The sequence below is a fragment of the Durio zibethinus genome, chromosome 12 (assembly GCF_047325235.1).
Source record: "Durio zibethinus cultivar Kanyao isolate XHJ-2024 chromosome 12, ASM4732523v1, whole genome shotgun sequence".
Taxonomy (NCBI): Eukaryota; Viridiplantae; Streptophyta; class Magnoliopsida; order Malvales; family Malvaceae; genus Durio; species Durio zibethinus.
Window position 1 is genome coordinate 6770270 of NC_143173.1, and position 24402 is coordinate 6794671.

Below are 24402 nucleotides of genomic sequence, written 5' to 3' on the forward strand. Positions count from 1 at the left end.
ACAATATGAGTTATTTGAAGTATAAGCAACAAAAAAGGAAGCCAAAAATATTATTCGAGATTCAAATAATTGGATGTATGAAGAATTATATAAAAAAACTAGAGACAAGAGATGGAGAAAAAAAATTATTCAAAATTACTAAGAAGAAGGAAAAGAAGAGTAAGGATCTTAATGGCATAAGATGCATCAAAGGCAACGACGAAAAAGTTTTAGTGAAAGATGAGAAGATTAAGAAAGGATGAGAGATTATTTTGATAATCATTTTAATGGCAATTTTGAGTATGATTAACATACCTTTTAAGAATATAAATCACATATTTAAACATAATATTAAAATGTATAAGGTTAAATAGGCTCTAAGAATGATAAAACCAAAGAAAACTATAGAACCAAATGGAATCCTGATTTAAGTTTGGAAGTGCTTAGGTGAAATAGGAATAGGATAGTTGATGGATCATTTCAACAAAATTTGATATACTCAAAAGATGCCAGAAGAATGAAAGAATAGTACTTTAGTACCTTTGTACAAGAATAAAGGTATTATACAAAATTGTTCAAACTATTGAAAAATAAAAATTACGAGTCATATTATGAAACTTTGAGAGAGAGTAATTGAATATAGATTGCAATATAAGGTCACTATTTTCAAAAAATAATTTGGGCTTATGCCTAAACGTTCCACAACAGATGTAATTTATCTATTGAAGTTTTTGTTTGAGGGTTTTTGGATAAAAAAGAAAAATCTACATATAGTATTTATCGACTTAAAGAAAGTATACGATAGAGTTTCCCGAGAGATACTTTGGTGGACCTTAATAAAGAAAAAAATTCATTTAAAGTACATTAAAATAGTTAAATTAGGTATAAAAATGTTGTAACAAATGTGAGGATGTTTGGGGGCTTGATTGGTAACTTTCCCATCACCTCAAGATTGCATCAAGACACAGCACTAAGTCCATTTGCTTTTACATTAGTTATGGACAAGCTCACTAGACATATCTCAGATAAGGTGTCATGGTGTATGCTATTTGCTGATAATATAGTCTTAGTTGCTAAAACTAATGAAGATCTTAATGTGAAATTAGAATTATAAAGGCAAACGCTAGAGTATCGAGGCTTTAAATTGAGTAGATCTAAAATTGAATATATATATATATATATAAATAATGTAAATTTAGTAGCCATACGAAAAAAAAGTACCAATGTGTTTAAGTTGGATGGTGAGATAATACCAAAGAATAGTTATCTTCCATATTTAAGATCAATTATTCAAGGCAATACTAAAATAGAAAGTGATATAAATCAGAAGATTTAAGTAAGATAGGTGAGTTGGCGAAATGTGTCTGGTATGATGTATAATCAAAACATGCCTTTAAAACTAAAAGTGAAGTTGTATAAAACAACTATAAGACCTACATTGTTATTGGGATAGACCTACATTGTTATACAGGATTGAGTGTTAGGCCATTAAGAAAGAACATGAGAAGAAAATGAACATAATTGAGATAAAGATACTTAGATAAATGCTGAAAATATTCAAGAAAAATTAGAGGTAGCCCAAATTGAGAAAAATATGAAAGAGAATTGTATGAGATGATTTGGACCTATAGAACATAGGTCTATCTATGTACTTGTTAGAAAAATGAGTTTATGGATTTAAAAAAGACCAAAACTTCTAGAAATAGACCATAAAATACGTGAATGCAAATAATAAAAAATGATATAAAAATTAAAAAAAGTAAGAAAAAGTTGTTTTTTATAAAAATAATGACATAAAAAAATTCAAAACTCCTACATAACAAGAATTTTTTTTGCTTTTGTTTTTAATTTAGTCTATCATAAAGTCATGAGATATAAAACTTAATTTATTATTGTTGTATATAAAGACCTATATTTGAATTGATATTAATTATTACCTTTTATATCATATAAAAATTTTGTTTGTTAACATTTTTTTTTTGGTTTACAATTTTAGAACAACTTTTAAGGAAGTCAAAAATAATAAAAATAATAATTAAATAAGTAACAAAAGTGATAAATTCTAAATATTTTAATTTGGACTTATTTGTAATACCATGGAAAGAACGCAAATTAATAAATTATTAATCTAAAAAACGTAAAAATGCATTGTCATTAAAATCAATTTATACAAGTTCTAAATTTACAAAGAGGAAATAATAATTTGTACCACTATGTTTAATTAACCTTTTTATATATTATGGATCCATTTAATCGTACATAAGACAAGAAATATATATATATATATGTGTTACGTATTAATTTTTATGTTTTACGCTCTCTGAGCAATGATTATATCATTATATGGACTCTATGTTTTCTTTTATCATATAATATTTATGATTTAATAAACAATTTCATCAACTGCATTTAAGATTGACCTCCTAAATCTTACCCAAATTAAAAAAAAAAAATAAAAATTGAAAGTCCGAAATCCTTTTGCAAATTCCAAAAAAGTATTGCCATAGTAAAATAAAATTCTTAGACACGCCTATCAACTACTAAAATGATTTCCTAGTTAAATTTAAAGTAGGAAATATTTTTGCAATCTTCAATCCTGAGTAATCGAAGATACTCATAATTTTTTTAAATAATTTTATATTATTAAAAGGAAGAATAAGTGAAGGAAAACGGAAAACCCCATGTAAAGTCCTGATTCATGGCATCTCTGTTTATGCACCACCCCAGGCTCTCACTTCTGAGGGGAAACCTGAAGGCAAATGACTGATTAATAAGCAATGCTGTAGAAAACAAACCATGACATAATCTCAAAAGATTTTCCCTCTATTTTATGACATTCGATCTTATTATATACTACCAAATTTAATGTTTGCAGCAAAGACAGTTCTTGTTTGCTATAGTGTTGGTAAAATATCACTTTTAATTCCAGTGATTAAAATTTAAATTCAAAGAAAATAAAAGAAAAAAGTTTAAAATGACATCTTAATCAGTGTGCATAAGAACATGTTTAACTATTTATAAAAGATTTGTTAACAATAACTATTTATAAAAGATTTCCAACGTACAACTAGGTAACCATGAATTTTCTAAATCTCTATCATAAAATACAATTCTAACCTAAATTATTAAAACACATGGGAGAGATGATTTGATTATTGGCACTAGGCTGCAGCAAGCTGCTTCTTAAGATTGAGTACTTCAATTCCCTTTGATGCTAACCTTTCCTTCAAGTTTGCTGAAGCTTCCTCGAACTTCCTGTTCATGATATCTGTCTCATCCACAGCTTGTTTGTATCGATAACGAAAGGCATCCAACTGTGCTTGAGTCCTGTGGAGCCTCATTCTGAGTTTAGCCATTTCCTTGCCATTGTTGACATGATCCTGTATAAAAAGAAAAGCATAAATATCAATGTCTGAGATGTAAAACACAGAAAACAAATTCAATAAAAGTATACGAAACGAAAAAAAAGAGATCAGACGATCCTGCCATGATTCAATTTTCTCACACGAAAGGATGGCAAAAGGCTATAAATGAATGGAATATAACAAGAGTTCATAATTACAATCATCCTTTCCATGTAAATATGAAAACAACATTGCAACATACTTTAGCTGGCTAGAACATGTCAGCTTTCTGTCAACACTCGGCAGCACAATTGAGGAAAGTTTAAATGTTGGAATTTTAGAGGGAATTGCAAAAGGTAAATATAATGCCAGAATAACAGAGATAGTACTTCTACATGACTGTGCGACCATGTAAACATGGAAATGATAAAAGACCACAAGTCTACACTGCTTGAATTGTAAACTTAATTCCTCAAATATTTTGAGAAATTCATTTTCTTAGTGGAAAGCTGCCATCCCGGACTTGGGATTTCCACAGTTTATAAGACTGTTTCTTCATACTTCTATACAAGATTAAAGATCAGCACTTAGATTCTTCTGGAAAAAGTAAATATAAATGATTAGGCAAACTCATATTTGCTTATAATTATCCAATCAATGAAAGTGTGCAGTTAGCCAATTACTTTATGCATCTTGACTTCCATGCAGGATAATCTGCTAGTCAGTTCCTCGACCTGAGCTTTAGCCTCCATTAACTGCCAATAGAATCTCACATCATATTAGATAATGCTCGACCTCGTTAGATGCTAACAAGAAAAAGGGGTTTTTTTTAGACAACCAACCACATCATTAGAGGCTTTTCCAAGCATTTCCACTTCAACCAGACTGTTTTGTTGCTCTTCAATTTGTGTCATTAGCTTGTTCCTTTCCTTTGACATATTGAGAAGTTGATTTTTAAGATTCTGCAATAATAAACTAAAAATTTCAGTCTCAAAAATTTAAATACTAGTTTCTCGAGTGATAATTTACTTATGTTTGCTTTTGTTAGATTATTTGGCAATGCGCAGCAGATGAAAACCTGGAGTTCATCTGAGAGGTGAGACCCAGTGACCAACTGTTCAATTTTGGCCGATAAATCATCTCGTTCTCTTTTGATAATACTCAGCTCCTCTTGAGCATGTTGGAGCTCCAAAGAGAGCATCTCCACATTTGAATTCAATGTCTGCAACGAAAATTACTGTTAACCATTCATCCCTTGATGATATTATGTTGTGTTTTGATTATAGGATAAGCGCAGAATAAGAAAATACTTGCTGAGTTTGTTTGCTTTCAGCATATGCATCTTCTATGTCTTTTTTCAGCTGGCCAATCTCTAAAGACTTCTGAACACTGCAATAGCAGAAAGTGGTTTTTTAATGAACTTCACAATCTCAAAGTGTAAACAACTAGATACTCATAAATATAGCAAAAAGAAAAATGTAATAATTCTTATAACCTTATATAACATTATCTTGACCAGAGACAGAGGATTTCATATTTTTAAATAACATTAAATGTTTTCTTTAGAGCAAAAACAGAAAGCCTATCAACCAACTATGCGAGAAGTGAAAACTTTAAAGGAGAATGAGGTGGCACAAGAACTCTACTATAAATCATTATTCTTCTATTAACTAACTGTCCCAGGACATGTCTTTCTGTCAAATTCTTAAGTTAAGCGGGAAAGAAAATTAAACTATAAGAGTTGATAGAACTGAACAATGTATTCAAAGAGGTTTACATACAAAGGACCATGCATAATCCAAGAAGAATAGCATTAACTTCCCAAGCAATAACTCATTTTCATGCAACTAAATATTATGTTTCTAACACAATATTTAAGTTTGTCAGATACTATTGCTGCAAAGAAAAAGCTCGTAACAGCATCTAGACAAGCTGGATACTGTCACAATCTTGAACACACTGCAAATGGAAGTGCACCCAGACAATAAAGGCCCAAAAGCTAAGATCAACACAGAAAAGCTCTTTAGTCTTTTGTATTGTACCCAAAAGGAAAAGGAAGAAAAAGAAGCTCTTTAGTCTTTACTGAGCATGAACTAAAGAGACAAGTGACAGCAGGGACCATGAATATATTCTTCACCTAAACACCTAACATGGTATAATCTCACCCCTTTTCACTACAAAGTATTGCCTACTTTGTGAACATATAAAATGATTTAGTAGCATAGCAATTAAATGTCACATACGATGTCTATGCAACAGATTTAATGTAGATGAGATCCTCTCATGTCTAAATTAAATAAACATATATGTCGGATGGAATGTCTACTGCATCTTAATAGTCACACATGAGAGTGCTAAGGTTATCAGCCATATTGACCAAGTCTGCTCAATAGTTTAACCTATGAAACCTACTTGTAGAATTCATTAAGTTAGTGGTCAGCTTCCCACATCATCATGTTATTAATAAGAATACACACTCAAGTAAGGGGAAGGAGAGTGCAGAAAAATCATCATAAGCTCTTAGTGATTATGACATTTTATATTTGGTAATAAAAGATATCATCTTTGGTGCTGAGACTACTCACAGATGACAATGATATTGCGCCTTTATAGGTAGCAATCAATGATTGTAGTAATCACTTTGCGTTGGCTTTCTTTGTTGAAATTTAGGGATCAGGGTGGATGGGAAATTATTTGAATAGGAATGAAAGTGGAATCAAGCTTCCTTTAACATCTAAAAGATGTCTTGAACTTTATTTGAACAGTAAGTATAAATTGATGTACATCATTCAAGCAAAAGGATCATATCATTCTACTCAATTCTGAGAGCCCATGGAAAAGCACCAAGTATGGACTACTCGCTCCAGGATAAAACAACTTATTTTCTTACCAAATATAGACGTGGTTAAGTGACTTCTTCAGCATTTGGTTTCTCATTTAGTTTGGTTAAAGAAAAAGAAAGTCCAAATGGGAGGGGGGGTAAGATGTGAAAATTATCTAAGGCTTAATGAACTTGAACTAGCAAGGTGTGATGAATTTGAAATATCACCCTTATATCTAGACATTCAAATCCAAATGTAGTAAAGAGTGATCCATGAATTGACAAAAATAATTTAAAACAATTTTAGACTCAACAAACAATTTATATTTGAAATGAGATTCAAGTTTTCCCTTCAAATTCAAAAGTACAAATGCAACATAAAAGAACTTTGGGAGTAGATTACTGCTGTACTGATTACTATGTTCATTGAACAATCAAGGATGTTACTGCTATAACACAAATCAAATAAACAGTAGCCAGGTTTATTTGGAATCTTAATTTTTGTTATTCAAACCTAGGTATAGAATAAACAAAGAAATAATTGCCTTTCAGCAGCATTAGGATTATGTCTATCTTAAAAATAAAGGCCGTGATAGCAGTGTAGGAGGCTTAAAATAATTTTGTCAGATTTCACCTATGGTTTCCATGCTCCTGCTCATTGTCACCATTTTGATGACTTTGGATTTGTTTGATTTACCATCCAAAACAAGGTTTTATCTTTTTGCAGCTACCACATGTAATACAACCACGTTGCCATTAGAAACATACAGCAAAGAATCTAGGAGACAAACCTGCAATTTTTCTCCAATTTTGCATTTTCATCTAAGTATGCCAATCGTTCCCTGAGGACATTGCATTCTTTTCTGCAGGACTCCAACTCCTCCATCATCTTATGTACAATAAAAACCTCATCAGTTTAACAGATTTACATTCCGGATTTTAACATTCTATACCATGATTTTGTTGCAAAGGACATCCACATAAAATAAAAAAGAAATCAAGGCAGTTGTTTGGGCCAAAGGGCACAAAAATACCTTTTAAAATAGGAGTAACACAAGCTAGAAAATGAGAAATTAGTTCAAAAGAAACCAAGACAGTAATAAAATAAATTAGAAGTAAAAATTTGATTGGATGTATTCCACATTGATTTGTTTTTCTTTTCATTTTTAGATTGTCCACACTTGTACAAAGAGGACTTCCAAAAGTCATGCCAAAACTAATCAAGCAAATTTGAATATGAACTAGCAACAATTATATTAAAATCTGTACAAGAGTCAGATGCAACAACCTGAAATTTTCACGACAAAATTCTTGCAGGTTGTCTAGAACGCATAACATTTGGTAGATGCATATCATGACATTCAAAAGAATTGGAAACTCTATGTCAACGTAAGTCCAAAGAGGTGCAGGTGAGAACTCTTCACTGCAATGGCCTGAGAGTTAAAGGTCGAAATCTAAGTTTGGTCCCTCTACTATCTCAACTTGATGGCTTTAGCCCCTTTAAGCCAATTTAATGAGTTTAATTCATGCACTTCCATTCAAAGTTAATTCAAGATTGATAAAGATGTTAAATTTATGTTAACTTAGATGATGTGGCATTTTTGTGTGACATGGCATGGGAGGTGGAAATTATTTGTTACATTAGCACATATCAATCTAAAAACTTCATTTAATAAAAACAAAAATAATAAAATAAAATAAGAAGAATCGAAGAGAGGGAAAGAAAGGGTCCAAAAGAGAAAGAGAATAGAGATAAGGGAAGTGGGAGTATCCCAAGCACCTCCTCTAGTCCCCTTCTCCCTCCCCCTCCATTTCCCCTTCCCCAATCTCTCTACCCATCCTCCTTTTCCACTCCTTTCTTTCTCTACCACACTTATTATTTCTCTCTTTGAATTCAATTTTTTAATTTTCTTTTCTTTGTTTTGCTTAATTTTTTTACAAATTTTTTTTTACAATTTTTTTTTTGTAATAATATTTTAACTTTAATTAAATAGTAGCTTAAATTTCTTTAGATTCTAAAAAAACCATTATTAGTATTTTTTTTTTTAATAAAAACTATAGCTGTTTATGCTAATGTATGCCACATGACCAAAAATTCCAAGTTAAAATGCCATGTCATCAACAAAAAGGTCATGTGGCTAAAGTTAATGATAGGATTTTAACATTGTTGTCAATTGTACTTAAATCTACTTTTAATAAATGAGTAAGTATTAAATTCATTAAAATTAGAATAGAACACTAAAACCACCAAATTGAGATAGTAAAGAGATCAAATTCAAACTTCAACCAAAATTACTAGAATCTCTACACAAACCCCACTTCAGTTAACACTTGTGCAAATGTTCAAGGATATTGACTTTAATCCTCTAAATTCTTCCATCATATTGCACATGCATCAACCACCTAAAATCCCCAAGTGATTTTAAAATTAAAGTGTTTTAACCTCAAAATTAAGTTTATGATAGTTAAATTTCAATTTGTATTTTGCTAGAAAAGCAGAGTATGGGAAAAAAAACCACTTTTAGTTAAAACATGTAAAATATCAAATTGCATCTATGTTAAAGAACCATGAAACATCACCAAACAAAAAAAAACAAAAACAAAAACTAACAGATTGTTGAATAGAAGCAACTAAGAATTAGTGTACACTTAAACCAAATAAAATCAAATATTTTTCTTTAATGGTACAAAATCTCTTTCTCACGGATGAAGTAAAAAAATGTAGAGATATCTCTTATAGATTTTGGTTATATATGACTGCATGCATAACCTTTTTTCACAGATTAGAAAAATATTTTGGAATTAGAATAAGATTAGATGTGCTTGATTGGATAGGAACATTTTAACTTCTCAAATGTCTGCAAAAGGGCAGCCTGGTCTGCGGCCAAGCTCAGGCTGAAAGCTTTTCAATGACTTTACTGGATTAACTTATAGCATAGATTTGAAAGTTTTCACTCATAAAGGTTCTCCTATGGCATAAAATGAACAAAATGAGACATAAAACACACAAGTATAGAAGGAAAAGCTGAGCTAACCTTAACAACCTAATCTGATAGCCCAAATCCAACCCAACCCAACCTAAACTGAATTAACACAAAGTCGTTGACCAGCCAGACCTGAACCCAATTGTCATATCTAGCAAAAGAAAAGTAAGAAGATAACTTATGCCCAATCAATTACAACGTGAAATGACCCATCTGAGTCCTGCCCAATTGCCACCTATACACAAGACACTTCAATGAAGAAGCATCAATCAACAAAGTCACTCAACAAACCATCACCCTTACCTACACACACAATACCATGAATGCTAGGATTAATCAATCCTGTAGTTGCAATCAAAAGGCCATTATTACACAGCAAAGAGAGAATATCAGAACACACTAATATACAAAGATAAATAATTAAACTTGTAGAGTATGTATATGCTAGACATGAACGGGTCTAAATACTAAGGAACCTCAGTTTCCAATGAGATGTATATTCAGCAGCAAAACAACTAAGAATTAAACATTATTAGAGAATGAAATTGGATCTGCAGAGCAAGAGTACTTGATCAATATGATTATGAATGAAAGAGACAGAGACCTTTGTTGTCCATCTAAGTTATTCCACAGAAGGTAAAAAGTATAATTACAATTCCAGTTACGAAGGATGCAAAATGAAATCCAAAATGATATGGCAAAGAAAATTCACAAATTCCACGAGCAAGGTGTTAACCGCCATGCAAGGGACAGCATGATGAAAAACCACGTAAAATAGTCAAATGCTACACATTTAATTCCAAAAAATAAATATAATGCATACTGATAAGAACATTCTAAAGAAAAAAAAATAAGACCCATTCAGTAATGCAGCAAAGTTCTAAAATCTTCTATGAGAAACTGACTCTTACCCCAGACAATGCTTCTGATAAAGATGTTATATCAGAATTGTATAACTTTGCTTTCTCTTTTATGGCTTCAATTGAAGCCTTCTCTCTAGCACACTGTATTGCCCTTTCTTCCTCAATTTCCAATAGTGAATTAGTAAGTTGCTGCAAGATCAAAGGCACAATCCAATAAACACAATTACACTAACAAAGACACAACAAAGGGGGAAAAGGTTAAATTTTCTTCATAATTCAACAATAGATTAGACTACCATTGCCAACTCCTCCTTTTCTGCAAGCAACCTCTTAATGGAGTTTTCCATTCCTTGCTGGTTAGAATTAGATTGCTCCAAACTAAGTTTCTGTGCAGTGAGAGAGAATGCCATATTTAATATTTAAACAAAACGATGCATGCTACCATTTGACCTTAAATAGGGATAAAAATATTGAGGAACCAAAGAGATGTAATGAAGGAAGCACAGGAAGCTGACAAGGGCAGAGAGTTCTTCTTGCAGAGCATTTATTTCTGAGCTTGACATATTCAATTTTTTTGTCAGGGCTTCAAATTCTAAGGCCAAATCTTCACTTCTGGATATAGCCTCTTCCCTGTCTCTGTGTGCAACTGCTAATTCCTCTTCCAAGGAAGCTATAGTTGTCTCCATTTCAAAAGCAAGAACTTCCAGCCTTTTATAATCTTCCTAAGAGCAGAAAAATAAAAATAGGATTCAGATTTTAAGTATTCTGCATGCTTTGAATGTTTTAGTATTGAACCAGTTTATAAACAACAAACTGCAACAGTAAGCTATAAAGAGGTGTTCCTTTTTCCTAGGTGAGAAAATCCATCAAAATGACTGTGTAACCCAACCAAGCACATTAAAGACTTTAGACATTTTTGTCATGTTTCCAAATAATACTAGAAATTTATGACTGAAAGCACCCAGCTTGTTAGTGTCCTGAGAGGTTGATATATTAAAAGATTACGAAGAAGTACAAAAGGCTTAGAAAAAAAAAAGAACTACCAGATTCCAATTAGATCATGCAAAGTGAGTAGGAATAATAAAACGAAAGCAGTAGAGCATAGAAAGCGTCTTGTCAGAGCATATACAGTTTCTGATATAGGAGCTTGAACAGGAACACATGTAGAAGCTCTTGTTCGTTCCCTTGTTAGCTAGTCTTTACTCACAAGCCACCAAGCCTTATCTTTGTCTCTGAATTGTTGCCTTCCCTTCAATCAAGTTTTCAATTTTCTTTTTTATTTATTTGTCACATATAGGCATAGGCAAATAAACGATAACGATTTTTGAAGCTGTGCTAATAGTGGTCAAAGATAAGGAAAGAAGTTTTAATAAAAAATACGAGGAAGTATTCCATTTCCAATGTTCAACAATCACTCGTCCAGGGCCTTCCTCGCGGTCGGGCAACTCTTTCCTCGTCGGCAATCCCAATCACTTGCTTAGACAAGCTCTCCAATTTTTGCACTGCTTCCGGTTGATGGCTATTATGCCTCTTCCTTCTCAAACTCAAACTCATAAGCCAAGACTCCTATTCTGGGTAGGGTTTTGATAGTCCTTTGCTCTTTTCAAACTCCTGACTCATTCATTCACTCGCTTGGATTCAGTCTTATTCGGTTTTTGATTAGTTCATCAGTAGTTAGTAAGATAGTCGTGGTCGGGTTATTCACTTGGAGTTGCTTGGTAACTTCCTAGCATTATTTTGCCTTTCGGGAATTGGGTAGTTTCTCGGGTGGTGTCTTGTGTTGTGGTTGGTTGCTTACTCAAAAAACAAGTTCATTAGTGGAAGAATTTGGAGAAAAAAACATTGAATGTTTAATTTCCATTCAAAATTAGCACACCAAGTTAACTGGCTTTTTGCATTTCAGATGTTCATTTCAGAACTATGAAATGTGTGTCCTGTCACATTACCTGCATTGTCTGCTCGAGAGCTTTTGCCTTTTTTGGATCAAACACCTTGGAATTCCTATCAAAAACTGAATCACGCCTTCTACCAGCTAGTGAATCACGTTTGCTGATGTCACGCTCAAGAAGAGTCTTCTGACCAAGCAATCGCTTGATCTCTCGTTCAGCAAATGCTTTCTCCCCCTAGAAATGTAAATGCAGGTTAATATAACTTGTAACTTAGTTAAGTCAAACTTTAAAATTCAAGATATTTGCATTGAACCTCAAGTTTTGTCTTCTCCTGGATGGTATTCTTGAGCCTGGATTCAGTATCCTTCAACTTCATTTTTGTTTTTTCAAGATCTTTTCTCAAACTCTCCTTTTCTTTTGCCAAGGAACATGACAAAAAATATGATATTTCCTTTTCAAGACTCTGAATATGAGAAAGATACTCTGATTTTTCGAAGTCATGTTCTTCGGAGAGTGCCTGAAACAAGATTACCCATGTCAGCGAACTGCATTTTCACCAATATATGCTATGTATATTGTAACAAGTTAAATGAGACATAAAAATCTCACTGTTAAGGATGCTTCATGGTTTTTAGCATCTTCTCTTAGTTCCTGTACTTGCTTCTGCAGATCTATAGATTGATTCTGCAAATTAAGCTGCAAACCAGTATTAGCTCACATATTTTATCTTGGTATGCTAATAGCAATGATAGTTTAATATAACAGAAAAGGATTAGCCAATTCAGATAAAACACAGTTTGCACATGTGAATGCAACATGTCTGACCTTATCATTCTCAAGCTTCAAAATCCTTTGTCGCATGCAACAGCGTAATTCCCCATTGTTCGTAATAATTATTTTTTGTTGTACAGAGCTCCAACATATCATATCCTTGAAATCCTGGATATGATGCATAAAACTAAACAATAAGATGGAGATAGGATGCAAGCACAAATAGTACAAATATTGACTTCAGCAGTTTTCTTTCAATTTTAGAATTATTATTCAAAAAAATTTAACAGTTGACAATGAGGGTGGTTCTCCCAAGACTTTTCAGGATTACTCACAAGAAATTCCTTAATTATAGCAGAAAAACTCTGAAAAGCCTCATCCACAAGAGAAGATAGATTTTGAACAACTTCTTTTGACTCTTGAGCTTCAGAAATCAGATCTTCAACTTCCTTTGACATCTCGATTGCGAAATCAAAATCGCACTACAAAATCAAAACTCAAAATCAGTTTCAAGCACATTTGACATTATAATATTTACACCTAATAAAGAAAATATATATTAGATGATATTAACTGAGAAAAGGAAAAATGAATGCAAAATTGAAGACACGCACACATACTTATATCTGCGTAAAATCTAAAATAAACACATCTGCACAATACAGAAGATACTTACATTCTTTCTTCCCTCAGATTCATTGTAAGCAAGTTTTTCACGAGCCACCCTTGCCTCCTCCTGTGCATTAAGAAGCTCTTCACAAAGCTATAAAAGATTGCACCAATTAAAAAAACCATATTGAAACCAGATTAAGAAAACGAAACCTTAACATAGCTTCAGAAAAGTAAAAAGGGTTCATTTTTAAATGATAAAGGCGACACTAGCGCACACATATAGATTACATGCACAAAGACAGACATCCATATCTACTAACCCACCCAATTAACTACAATCGATGCAAAACTACTACTTAATAACCTTGATACAACCACTAATGAGCAAAAGATGCACAAGAAGTCTACAAATAGACATATGTGCAAAACCTCCTTTATCTAAAAAAGATGAGAAAGATGATCTTTGTCATCATTGGAAGTTTCATGAAGAAAACAAAGGCATTAATCTTTCAAATCATGACAACAATGACTAAAATTGTAAAGTTTCAATGCTGCTCTTGAACAACCATACTAAATGAGAGAGCTTTATACTAGCATCTCATGTTGCTTTCAGATTCTGAAAACAAGACCACAGCAGCCACAAATTTGCACTAAAGAACACACAATTATGCAGCAAAGATGTCTAAGGTTCAATGATAAATTTCAATCTTTTTTTTTTCAATTAGCTTTCCTTATTCCTCTTACTATTGAATTCAGATGCTTCCAAAGTAGGGGAGGCTTAAATGGACTTAAAACTTTATTATCCATTTGCAACCAATACAAGACAAAATTTCAGATTTCCTTAAGCCTAGCTAAGTCCAGCAGGTTCCAGATCACAATGTGCGTGAAGCAAATAATAGGTTATTAGCTACCCACAAGATAAGAAGCATAGCAAGGTCATGAAAAATTGATTAAAATATTACCTCATCAAACTTCTCCCTTGCACATATATTCTGCTCCGTTGCAAGTTCGACAAGACTATTCAGATTTTGTTGGCTTGAAGACTTTTCTGTTTCCAGTATCTCAATCTAAAAGGTATATAAATAGACACAAACAGACAAAACAAATAAACCATCAATCAACAAATTCTTGGTGGTTGGAACAAAAGACAAATTATAAGAGAGAAAGAGAAAGAATTATCAAAAAAAAAATAAAATAAACCTTCTCTTGAAGTTGCTTGATAACAAGAATAGCTTCCAATTCCCTCAAACCAATATTCTTGTCAGCATAATTTGTTTTGTTGCCATGAAATGCATAATAGTCATTAGACTCACTATGTTTCATATTGTGAAAGGAATCAGCCTCAACGAGCTTTCTCATTAAGCAATCAATTTGTATCTCACTCATGGTTCTCTGCATATAAAAAGGCATCAGTATATAGATTGAAAAAATTAGTGTGCTAATGCTTTGCAAAATAACAAGAAACAAGTATAATGAGTGACCTGAGTTTCAAATTTCAAAAGCAAATTCTCATATTCTGTTTGCAGTTCCAGTAGTTCGCTGTCCTCCTGAATGAATAAATACCTATGAGGGTGCAAAGTTCAATTCAAGAACATTTATACAAAATGCACATAGAACAAACCGTGAAGGAGCTTTTCTTTCTGGGTAGCAGTTTTCTCCTGTTCGTTACATGCAGTAAAGCACATGGATCAGGAAGAATACAATCTTCCAAGACACTACCCTTACAATCTTCATCTTGCTTGCATGAGTAGTCATCTGCAGTTCCAGTATCACTCACCAACTCCTCAAAAGGAAGGAGTGGTCCCATATCACGCTCAGATCTAGTTGGTTTTATTGCAGATGAGTTTGATTGGATACTTGAGTACGCCTAAAGCACAGAAATTAATGTTACCATACACCCAAAGGAAAAAGATTAATTAAAGCACAATGAGAATATTTTTCGGAGTTTGCATAAAACAAATGAGGTAGAAATAGCATTATTATTTATGCTTGTTAAGTAGGAACAGCAACAGAACAGGGCAGAACCTGGAAGTCACTACTTGACAACGGTCCCACTTAATCTTCCCCATCCCTGCCTATGGGGATAGAAACTTCACCACTCCTACTTACATGGAGTTCCCCATCAATGAAGCCCATTTAACCATTAAAATACTCATTGTTGTTACTATGCTTCTTAACAGAACAACAATTGATCAAAACTTCTAGCCTTCTGATTGCAAAACAACAATTTAGAACTATATTGTGGAATTCAACTAAAGCAATTTGTCACTAAATAATAATAACTAATTGTTGATTTCATAGATAACTAAAATGATATAACACAGTATGATAGGAATCAATACCAAGCAAATCTACATCAATTAGACTTTGGTCAACATTTTGAACCAGTTGCCTCCCTCCAATGTCACTTGGTTGATCATCTCAAGAACTTGGATAGGATCAATTACTACACACCTTTAATTTAGAAATACACGCAAAATCTCCATCAGTAATAATTGAAGAGCCACTGGCTTAACCTGTGTGGAGTTTATATAGGTTTATGAATATGTATCATAGAGCTGGTTAATCTAATCCAATCTTATCAACAAAGAGGACAAGCAAGGAAGTGACAGGTCCAAAAAGAAACAACCTAATACTACCCCATTCCAAAATTCTGTTAAGTAAACTAAACTATCTAAAGATTCAAAACTTTTACCATCCTAAATTCAATTAGAATGTAGAAGACCAAGTCTTATCTTAAAATTGTCTAACAATATCCTATACAGACAATGTTGCTCCAACTCTTCATTTTCCTTGAAGTACCTGTGTCCAACACATATCAAAAGATATGGGAATGGAGATCCATCCCTCCAAATATAAGGAAAAACTTTGGCAAAAGATGGAACATACTAATGCCAGACACATAATTGTATCTGGCACTCACCATTGACTCCAAGTAACATAGTATGCGGAAGTTTCCTATATCCTATTTATTTCTTTCAAACCATGATTAGCTTTGAGAAGAGGATGCGGATGGAAAGACAAGCAATAAAGAAAGAAATAAAATAACTACTAAAATCGGCAATTTCATTGATATGCTTAAATGATCACAAAAAGTTTCATGCCATCCAAGCAAAGGAACTCCTACATCACACTTTTCTCAAACACAACATTCTGATGCTCCTGGACTCTAGCAAACAGAGATATATCCAACAACAAGAAGAAAGAAAATCTTGCAAGCATCAATGTCCTCCACATGCTTACATCATCATAAAAAATTTCATGCTTTTATCTATCAAAGGAATCCTACATCATAACCCTTTGCTCAAAGAAAACATTAAAATGCTCAATCAAACTAGCAAATAGCTTACATCAACGATCATGAATGTGAGCTACAATAAATCAAATTGATTTACTGCTCACTCCCATAAGGAAGGAGGAAAATTTAAATAGCAATTCTGTGACTATGCCTGAGTTAAGTTTATTATCCACGTAGCAGCAAGTGACATAAAAGTTACCTCTCTAAGAGCCTCCTGTGCAAGATTTCCAGGGCACCACGTATCTCGCCTCTTTTCCTATAGCAACAAGCAAATAACTCAATCAAGAACTAGGATAAGAGGGCAAGATAGTATGAGATGAAGATGAAAGCAGACTAACTATAATATATCCGATATACATCCAACAAAACTACCAAACAGTGCTAAGGTACTGAAATTTAATTTGAGTAGTTTCGCAGTTGCAAACTTTATCTGCATACCCTTGCTTCATGTACTCAAAGTAGAACACCAGGAGATAGCAAAGACATAATGCCAAAATTCTCTAGGTTGTGCCTGGGAATTTAAATTTAATTTAGATTTTAAATTTTTATTTATAACTTTTGAATTTTAAATCCTTTGTTTGGACTTTCAGTAAATCTAGAAGTCAAAATTCAAGCTTTTAAATAATCTTAGATTTGAGCAGAGACTGTAATTGGACTGAAGTTCTCAAATGCTAACTTCAGAAAGTAAATTGAAATCTTCAATTTGGACCATTTAAAATTCAGAGTATATTTGACCCAAAACAAAATCCATGTAAAATTAAATCAAATGCAAACAACAAATTTGGACTTCAAAATCCAAACTAATGCCTACATATTGGTTGGTCCAAAACAAACCACTAAATAATTCTCATTTTAAAAGAACATGATATAATTGATTCATATTATAAATGTGTTCTCCTACTCTTCAACTAAACAACATATAGTATTCTTGGTCAAATCAACCAATATAATAATTCAATCAAGGATAATGCCATAAAAGCTTTTTCTAGACATGTGAGAGTGGCATCAAAAAGGATCCACATATTTATCTGCTTACTGAACCATTAACACAAGTGACAAGATAAAACGGAACATAAAACAAAGCTAGGTTGCTAAATTAATTTTAAAAGTGAGACACTTAAATGAACTAAGCACTTTGGTGTTGACCTTATAATAAGAGACAATAAATTTTTAAAAGAAAATTAACTTCTTGTTATGGAAGCTGGATATCAACTAATTCAGGTCCTGAGAAACCATTTGCACCAGTTTAAACTTCACTTAATGCACAAATCAAACCAATCATGTTGAAATCTAATAACCAATTTAATAAAACCTTAAAAGATGGTATTGTCATCTCCACAACTATCATTTGTTTATTCAGTTCCCTTTTTATAGAGTATCATGCTTGTCATACAATACTATTGATTCTCCAATTCAGGCTTTCATTATAGATGACCAAATCCTTTACATTCCTCATTTTTACATGTTAAAACTCAAGCAGCTTATCTAGTTGGAAACACTCTAGTATGATTGTTACAAACAGCAAAAAATTATTTAGATTCATAGCATTTGTGATTGCAATATTAGATAAGCTAACAAAATTAGAGAATGAATACACGCTTATAAAAGCAAATAACTTGCAGAAATAGAGAATTATTTATCCAAAAAAAAGAAGAAAAAGGTAGAGTTAAAAAAAAAAAAAAGAAACCTTTTTAAACTGATCTCGACTCTCATCTCTACTTGAGTACAAGACCATTGAGCTCAAATTTTTTATTTTCTTTGCTTGCTCTTGCAACACCCTTTCACGTTCTACTTGTGCTTTCTTTTCCTCCTCTAATTCCAAAGCTATCCTTTCTCTTTCCAGTTCTGACTGTCAAATGAGCATTGCAACTTCCATAATATACTCCAACATTCTCTAAAATATAAGTAAATCATCAAGTGAAAACTATAATACCTGCAATAATGTGTTCCGCAAATTGAGAATCTCTTCTTCCAAGTGTTCTGAATGAGAACCCTAGAACACACAAAATATTCAATTAGTCACTATTTCCAGAAAGCATCTTTTAGGACTTCAAGTAAACCACAAAGATGGTTGCGAACCTGCAATTTGGCTCGAAGCTCCTCTATCTCTTTCTTTTGACGCTTTAGCAGAGCAGCATCAGTTAAAATCTAACACCAAAAAAATGCTACAGTAAGATTCAAGCAAACCAACATGTTAGCCTTGAATTAAGAACTTGAGTTAACAACACACATAAAGATCTAGTGATTTGACATGCCACTGGGTACTAGGAAATATCTTAAAAGCCAGCTACAAGAATAAATGCAAAAAAAAAAAAAGCTCAAAATAGGAAATGCAAGAAAAATCAAAATAAACCTCATTCACACGAGCACAATTTGTAACACGCAATGCCCTGCTCGCAAACTGAAGACTGCTCTTAGTCTCATCTGCATGAATCTGTCATTATAAAAGATTGATTAAATGGAGGGATTGCAAGTAAATCAACACTAACAACCACATTGTAAGTAGCAAAAAATATTGAAAGCATTCAAATTCAAAATAAATAGAAATAGTGATTTATATGCACATATGAAGCTGAGATTCTAATTTCACTATTAAATAAATCTCTCTTTTAACTTTAACTAAAAAGTTAGTCAAATTTAAAAAGACAAATACAGAACCAATGATTAAAATGTATATGACATGCCTGAAAGGAAGCAACAATGTTCAACATTAACTCGGAAAGATGTTACAACTACTGCATAAGCAAATCTATAGAACTGTTACTTCAATATGAGAAAAGGTACCAGTTATATAAAAAGCACCAGACTTCGCATGCATTAAATTGAAAACCTCTCCGTTGACAAACACTCTCAATTGGTAAAAGTTTCATGCTAATTCACGAAATAAATTCATTTTCTAAAACTAATACAACCCACAAAAATGCATAATCATTTAAATTTTAGTTATATTCTTTAACACCATTCCATCTACTACTACTACACTCATGTCGTTACTTTGACCTTTTTAAAAGTGTCGCATTCTAATATCTCCTTGAAAAAGTTAATAAATTTAAAACATGTCTGTACTGTTTTACCCTTTTATCAAAATCCTTTTAAAGTAATGGAACCCACTAAACAGACAATTTAACTTCTAACTTTCCCACTTTATCCTTTCTTTTTTTTTTTTTTTTTATAACTCCTCAACTCTATGAAAAGTCAACAAGTGACAGAATTCTAGAGACAGGGAGTGCCTAAAGTAGTATTTGTAATGCACATAAAAAGGAATGGATATAGATGTGGTGAAGCATACATGCGAAGATGATATAAACTATAAATGATTTTAAAGATTACCACCTGTGCAAGTGTGATATTGCATATTATAGCTGTATTTGCATTTCCTCCCAAAGCAGGTTGTAATATGCGTGTAAGTTTGCTGTCTCGATACGGAACATGACCCCTAAAAAATGTTCTTAAAATCATTAATACTTGAAAAATAATAGCACTTCAGTTTTGTTTTCAAATAAGTGAAGAACCTACCCTTGACTTTCAGCACCTTCACTCAATTTTTTAATCACAGTTCCTAATGTCATCAAGCTTTTGTTAATATGGGAACCTTCCTTTAGTCGAACACCTTCTGCACCAGTTTTAGCAGCACGTTCAGATCCAGCAAGGTCTACTAAATTCTACAAGCCAAAGAACAAATACAAATCGAAAGAAAATGATAATTAGTACAAATAAGACTGAACAAGATATTCATTGACAACTAGCAAAACATTTTATCAATATTTTTGACATAAGAGAAGAAATATGGTTTTCATTTTAATCACATACCAAAACTGATACTCGAACAGCATCACAAGAACTAATTGTATCCCCATTTCCATCTTCAGTTCTATCCCGACTCTCAATTATCTATATAGCTAGCATAGTAAGAAAATGTGCAAGCGTAATCATATTACAATTAACATTAAGATTAAGCACTTATAACTTACCATGCGAAAAATGGTATGTGATCGACTACTGTGTAAATTCATATTTGTCTCACCAATATGCCTGTGAGCTGAATTTTGGATTATAAAAAGCAAAAAGAAAAGTGAATTCAAATAAATAGAATGTGATTGACGAAGAGATATTAATATTTGTAAGCTAACTCTTCTTTTTTCTGTCACATTTTTCTCCTGTATTTTTATTTTAAAGGACAATCATCACAATTTTAGACATTTTTTAATTTTATTTGAACACTAATGACAATTCAAATAGAAAAAACAAAATAAATGAAGAAATTTAAAAAAAGAACGCAAAAGTGAAAACTATTAAAAAGATAAAGATAATACATTCGCCAAACTCCATGAAGTCAAGTACTTGTTGAGGGGAGGCAACAATCTCTTCTTTTAAGCCAGCAACATATATTCCCCTCTGCATTTATGAAAAGAAAATTATACACTAGTAAGAGAATAGGAAATTAAGTAGAAAATACTATTTGTGAATTTTAATACCTCTATACTTTCATGAATCTGTAATTTTCGATGCTCTGGGGCTAATAAATCATTTATTTCTTCATTATATATTTCCATATAAGACATTCGAAGAAGAAACTCTCGATCCATATCCTGAAACAAAAACAAAAAAAAAAAAGAAAAATTTGCATGGAACCACAATTTAAAAATATTTTAAACAAATTCTTCTTAACTTAAAAAGTCACATACTAATTAGTCAATCTTAAATTTGAAGTTTATATATTTTTTTTTTACTTGATAACCATTTTTCTTGCTCATCTTTATGTCCTTGGACAGAAACTTTAGCATTTAAATGCATAATAACAACTTAAGATTTTAAAAGTGTAAAAAAATCAAAACTATAGAAATCGTGATTAATAGGTAGCTTTCCCAAATAGTCAATGGCAAGCTAAATGATTTAACCACATGAACAAATACAAACCACCAAGCTAGATAATCTGCTAAACCAAGGATAAAAATGGATTATTATAATGGACCAAGTAAGAAAAGATAAGACAACTGTCTTAGTAGTAGCAACTTTTACCAAACAAACCACCAACTACCCACCTTGGGTTGCAAGAACAGCTTGCTAGGACACATGACTAACTTGGCAACATTTCAGGGATGCCCCCGAAGACATGAATAATATAGATCAGTTGCACATGGCAACATACTGAGCTTCAAAAAACTTTAGATGGATGTACAAGATAGTACAAACAAAACATTCAACTTCGACACTTGAAGATATATCTATAACCTAAAGCAAACCTGATTAAACCAGTTCTAGATCCTGTAAGAGAACACAATATCAATGCAATTAGATTTTTCACTATTAAGGTCAAAGATCTATTTGTAACTATCAATAAGAAAAAACTACAGGAAGTATATGGTATCCTCAAAATATTATATTTGTTGCATCATGCCTGCATCTTCCACCATAAATATAATAATTAAAACTTTTGTTAAGAGAACGTTTTACTCTATGCAACACCTCATGTGAAATTTTGATGTTGCTATGTGTAGGAGTTGCAATAGAAAGAAAAATCAACTTTTTTGTTGGCAACCCGATAATTGATGTCAGCAACGCTTTATAAAGCAAAAGGCATATATTTCTTACTCAAGCATGCATTGCACCACACTCTACCTCAAGGAATGGCCACCAAGGCACCCTCTACCTTAAATGTGGTTCAAAATCACAGTTTATGGTTTTCATGTAAAGAACTTCCATCTTTGAATCGCTCAACAAACTCTTTAATCTCTAACTAAAACAATATTACTTACAATTGTGATAATTAGAACAGTGGAGCCAAATAGCACCTCAAACCCTTAACTATCTCTTTTCTGTAATTGACTTCATTTGTTTTATATTTATATTCAGATATATTCTTCCAATTTTCAATGTTTTTCATACAGATTTTCCAAATATCTTATTCAATTCCCAAAATGCATAAACAATACAAGATTTTGAAAGCTAAGAAGTGTTGGTATGCCTACCTGTTGTATTATGTCAAATAAATCATGCACAGCAAGAGGAATGACCCCAGGTTCAGCAGCTGAACCCCGCATTGTATGGGTCTTTCCACTGTTAGTTTGTCCATATGCAAAAACTGTACCTGCAACAAAAACAATTAAGGTGAGAAGATATAAAAGGCACATATCGTTAGGGAAACAAACAAAATCGGCATGCAGTGTATAACAGGCACATTAATTTCAATTAATTACATTAATTTCAATTAATTAGACTTATTAAATTACAGGACAAGGCATGAGACAGTTTTTTTTTTTTTCTTTTTCCCACAATTGGAGAAAAGGCTTTTAAAGAGAAAACCTAACTAACTGAAAATTCTTGTGTAAGTGACTCCAATTATAACATTTAGAAAAGAACTCCTTAACAGTTGGTGGCTCGTGCTAAAATGCTCCTAATACTTAGAATGAAAACAGTTAAGCATGCAACCTAAAATCAACTAAAGACACAAGGCCTTAGCAAATTCTGAACTTAACCAATGTGAAATAACGCCACGTAGGGGTAATAAAATAAAAACCAACAAACATGACAACAAGTTACTCTGACTGTGGAAATAAATTAAAAGAAGACCACGACAAACTATAAACCTAGCCAGCATGGGATAACACCACTTAACAAGTACAAACAATATCTACAGAATTTTGCTGCAAGCACCAATCTCGAATTAGGAGACATAGCTCACAGAAAATGCAATAGATACCAGTGAGCTGGATTCAAGCTACATTTGTTTAATGCCAAGATTCCAACAGACTTTTGCTAGAACAGAAGAAATTCCACTCAGAAACTGAAACTACCTACCAGTTGGCGTGTAAAATACCTCAAAACCCCACCTCCATCCCGAGAATAGCCAAACCGTGTGTTCAAAAACCAAATTCGAAGGAAAATTGAAACATACTTTCTTTACGCAGATTGTTAGAGACAAATTTATTTAAAAAAAAAAAAAAAAAAAAACAGAATAGATGAAAAAAAAAAAAACCTAATTTTTTTAAAACATATGAAGACAGCCTGTGCATATTCGTAAATTCGTTTTTTGACATATGACAAATGAAAATATATATACTCAAATTAAATTAAACCAAATGCTACCATTGAATCCACGAACTGCGGCCGCCACAATCTCTTTGGTACGAGCTTCATAAACCTCCCCAGTCTTACAATCCTCACCAAATATCCGGTCTAAATTTTCAAAAAAGAAAAAAGTGGTCAAAAAATAAGAAAATATGAACTTAAAAAAGAATCCAACAATTGATTATTTTGAAAGAGGAACTACCAAATTCGAACTTGGTGGAGTGATTGGGGATGAAAATGGAATTGGCAGAGATTCTCCAAGGACTTGTCTTTGCATCCTCTGGAGATAACGGTCTCGACCGTACGGCCACGTGAATTCTCTCCATTTCGAGTTTCAAGTTTTCAGAGAGTAGTGGAGAGGAATTGATGGTAAAAAGTTTGAAAAGCACCCTATTTTGGACTTTGCCTTACTTTCCCGCCTGTGGATTTTTTCCCCACGAACATGGGATTGCCGAAATTACCTGAATGGCCTTGGCCCTTGGGCTTTATTTTTCTTTTATTTTAAAAATTAAACTAAAAAATTATTTAAAATTCTAAAATAAACTCCTATATTTTTCTCTGTAAGCTTCTATCATTTTATTGTACTTAATTCAACACTTAATGATATTATTTTTGTTTAATTAAATTTTTATTTTATATGAAAATCACTAAAATTCATTATTTTACCACATCAATAATTTTATAATTATTATTTCTATCGCGTCAACATTTACATGACACGTACATGTAAAGTTCCTATATGAAAATCACTAAAATTCATTATTTTACCACAT

The 24402-nt window shown here is 32.4% G+C and overlaps 1 protein-coding gene across 2 annotated transcripts; it reads right to left on the reverse strand.

Moving 5' to 3' along the window:
• Window positions 1-2971: 2971 nt before the first annotated feature.
• On the reverse strand, window positions 2972-23987 carry LOC111296881 (P-loop containing nucleoside triphosphate hydrolases superfamily protein). 2 transcript variants are annotated; one of them, XM_022891355.2, is made up of 33 exons: window positions 23832-23987; window positions 23648-23737; window positions 22531-22649; window positions 21037-21150; window positions 20875-20956; window positions 20533-20600; window positions 20372-20452; window positions 20078-20223; window positions 19895-19997; window positions 18915-18995; window positions 18641-18709; window positions 18495-18554; window positions 18249-18410; window positions 16761-16817; window positions 14885-15130; window positions 14745-14810; window positions 14464-14655; window positions 14226-14330; window positions 13328-13414; window positions 12987-13133; window positions 12706-12819; window positions 12490-12564; window positions 12194-12397; window positions 11938-12114; window positions 10507-10713; window positions 10288-10377; window positions 10040-10180; window positions 6936-7033; window positions 4634-4712; window positions 4402-4545; window positions 4166-4285; window positions 4007-4078; window positions 2972-3359 (listed from the first exon to the last, which is right to left on the reverse strand). In XM_022891355.2, the coding sequence occupies exons 1-33, from the start codon at window positions 23953-23955 to the stop codon at window positions 3141-3143; spliced, it is 3939 nt and encodes a 1312-aa protein (XP_022747090.2). In that variant the 5' UTR covers window positions 23956-23987; the 3' UTR covers window positions 2972-3140. The 2 variants fall into 2 exon arrangements, with proteins under 2 accessions (XP_022747090.2, XP_089625362.1); XM_089769236.1 differs by having other exon boundaries at window positions 12490-12576.
• Window positions 23988-24402: the final 415 nt, after the last annotated feature.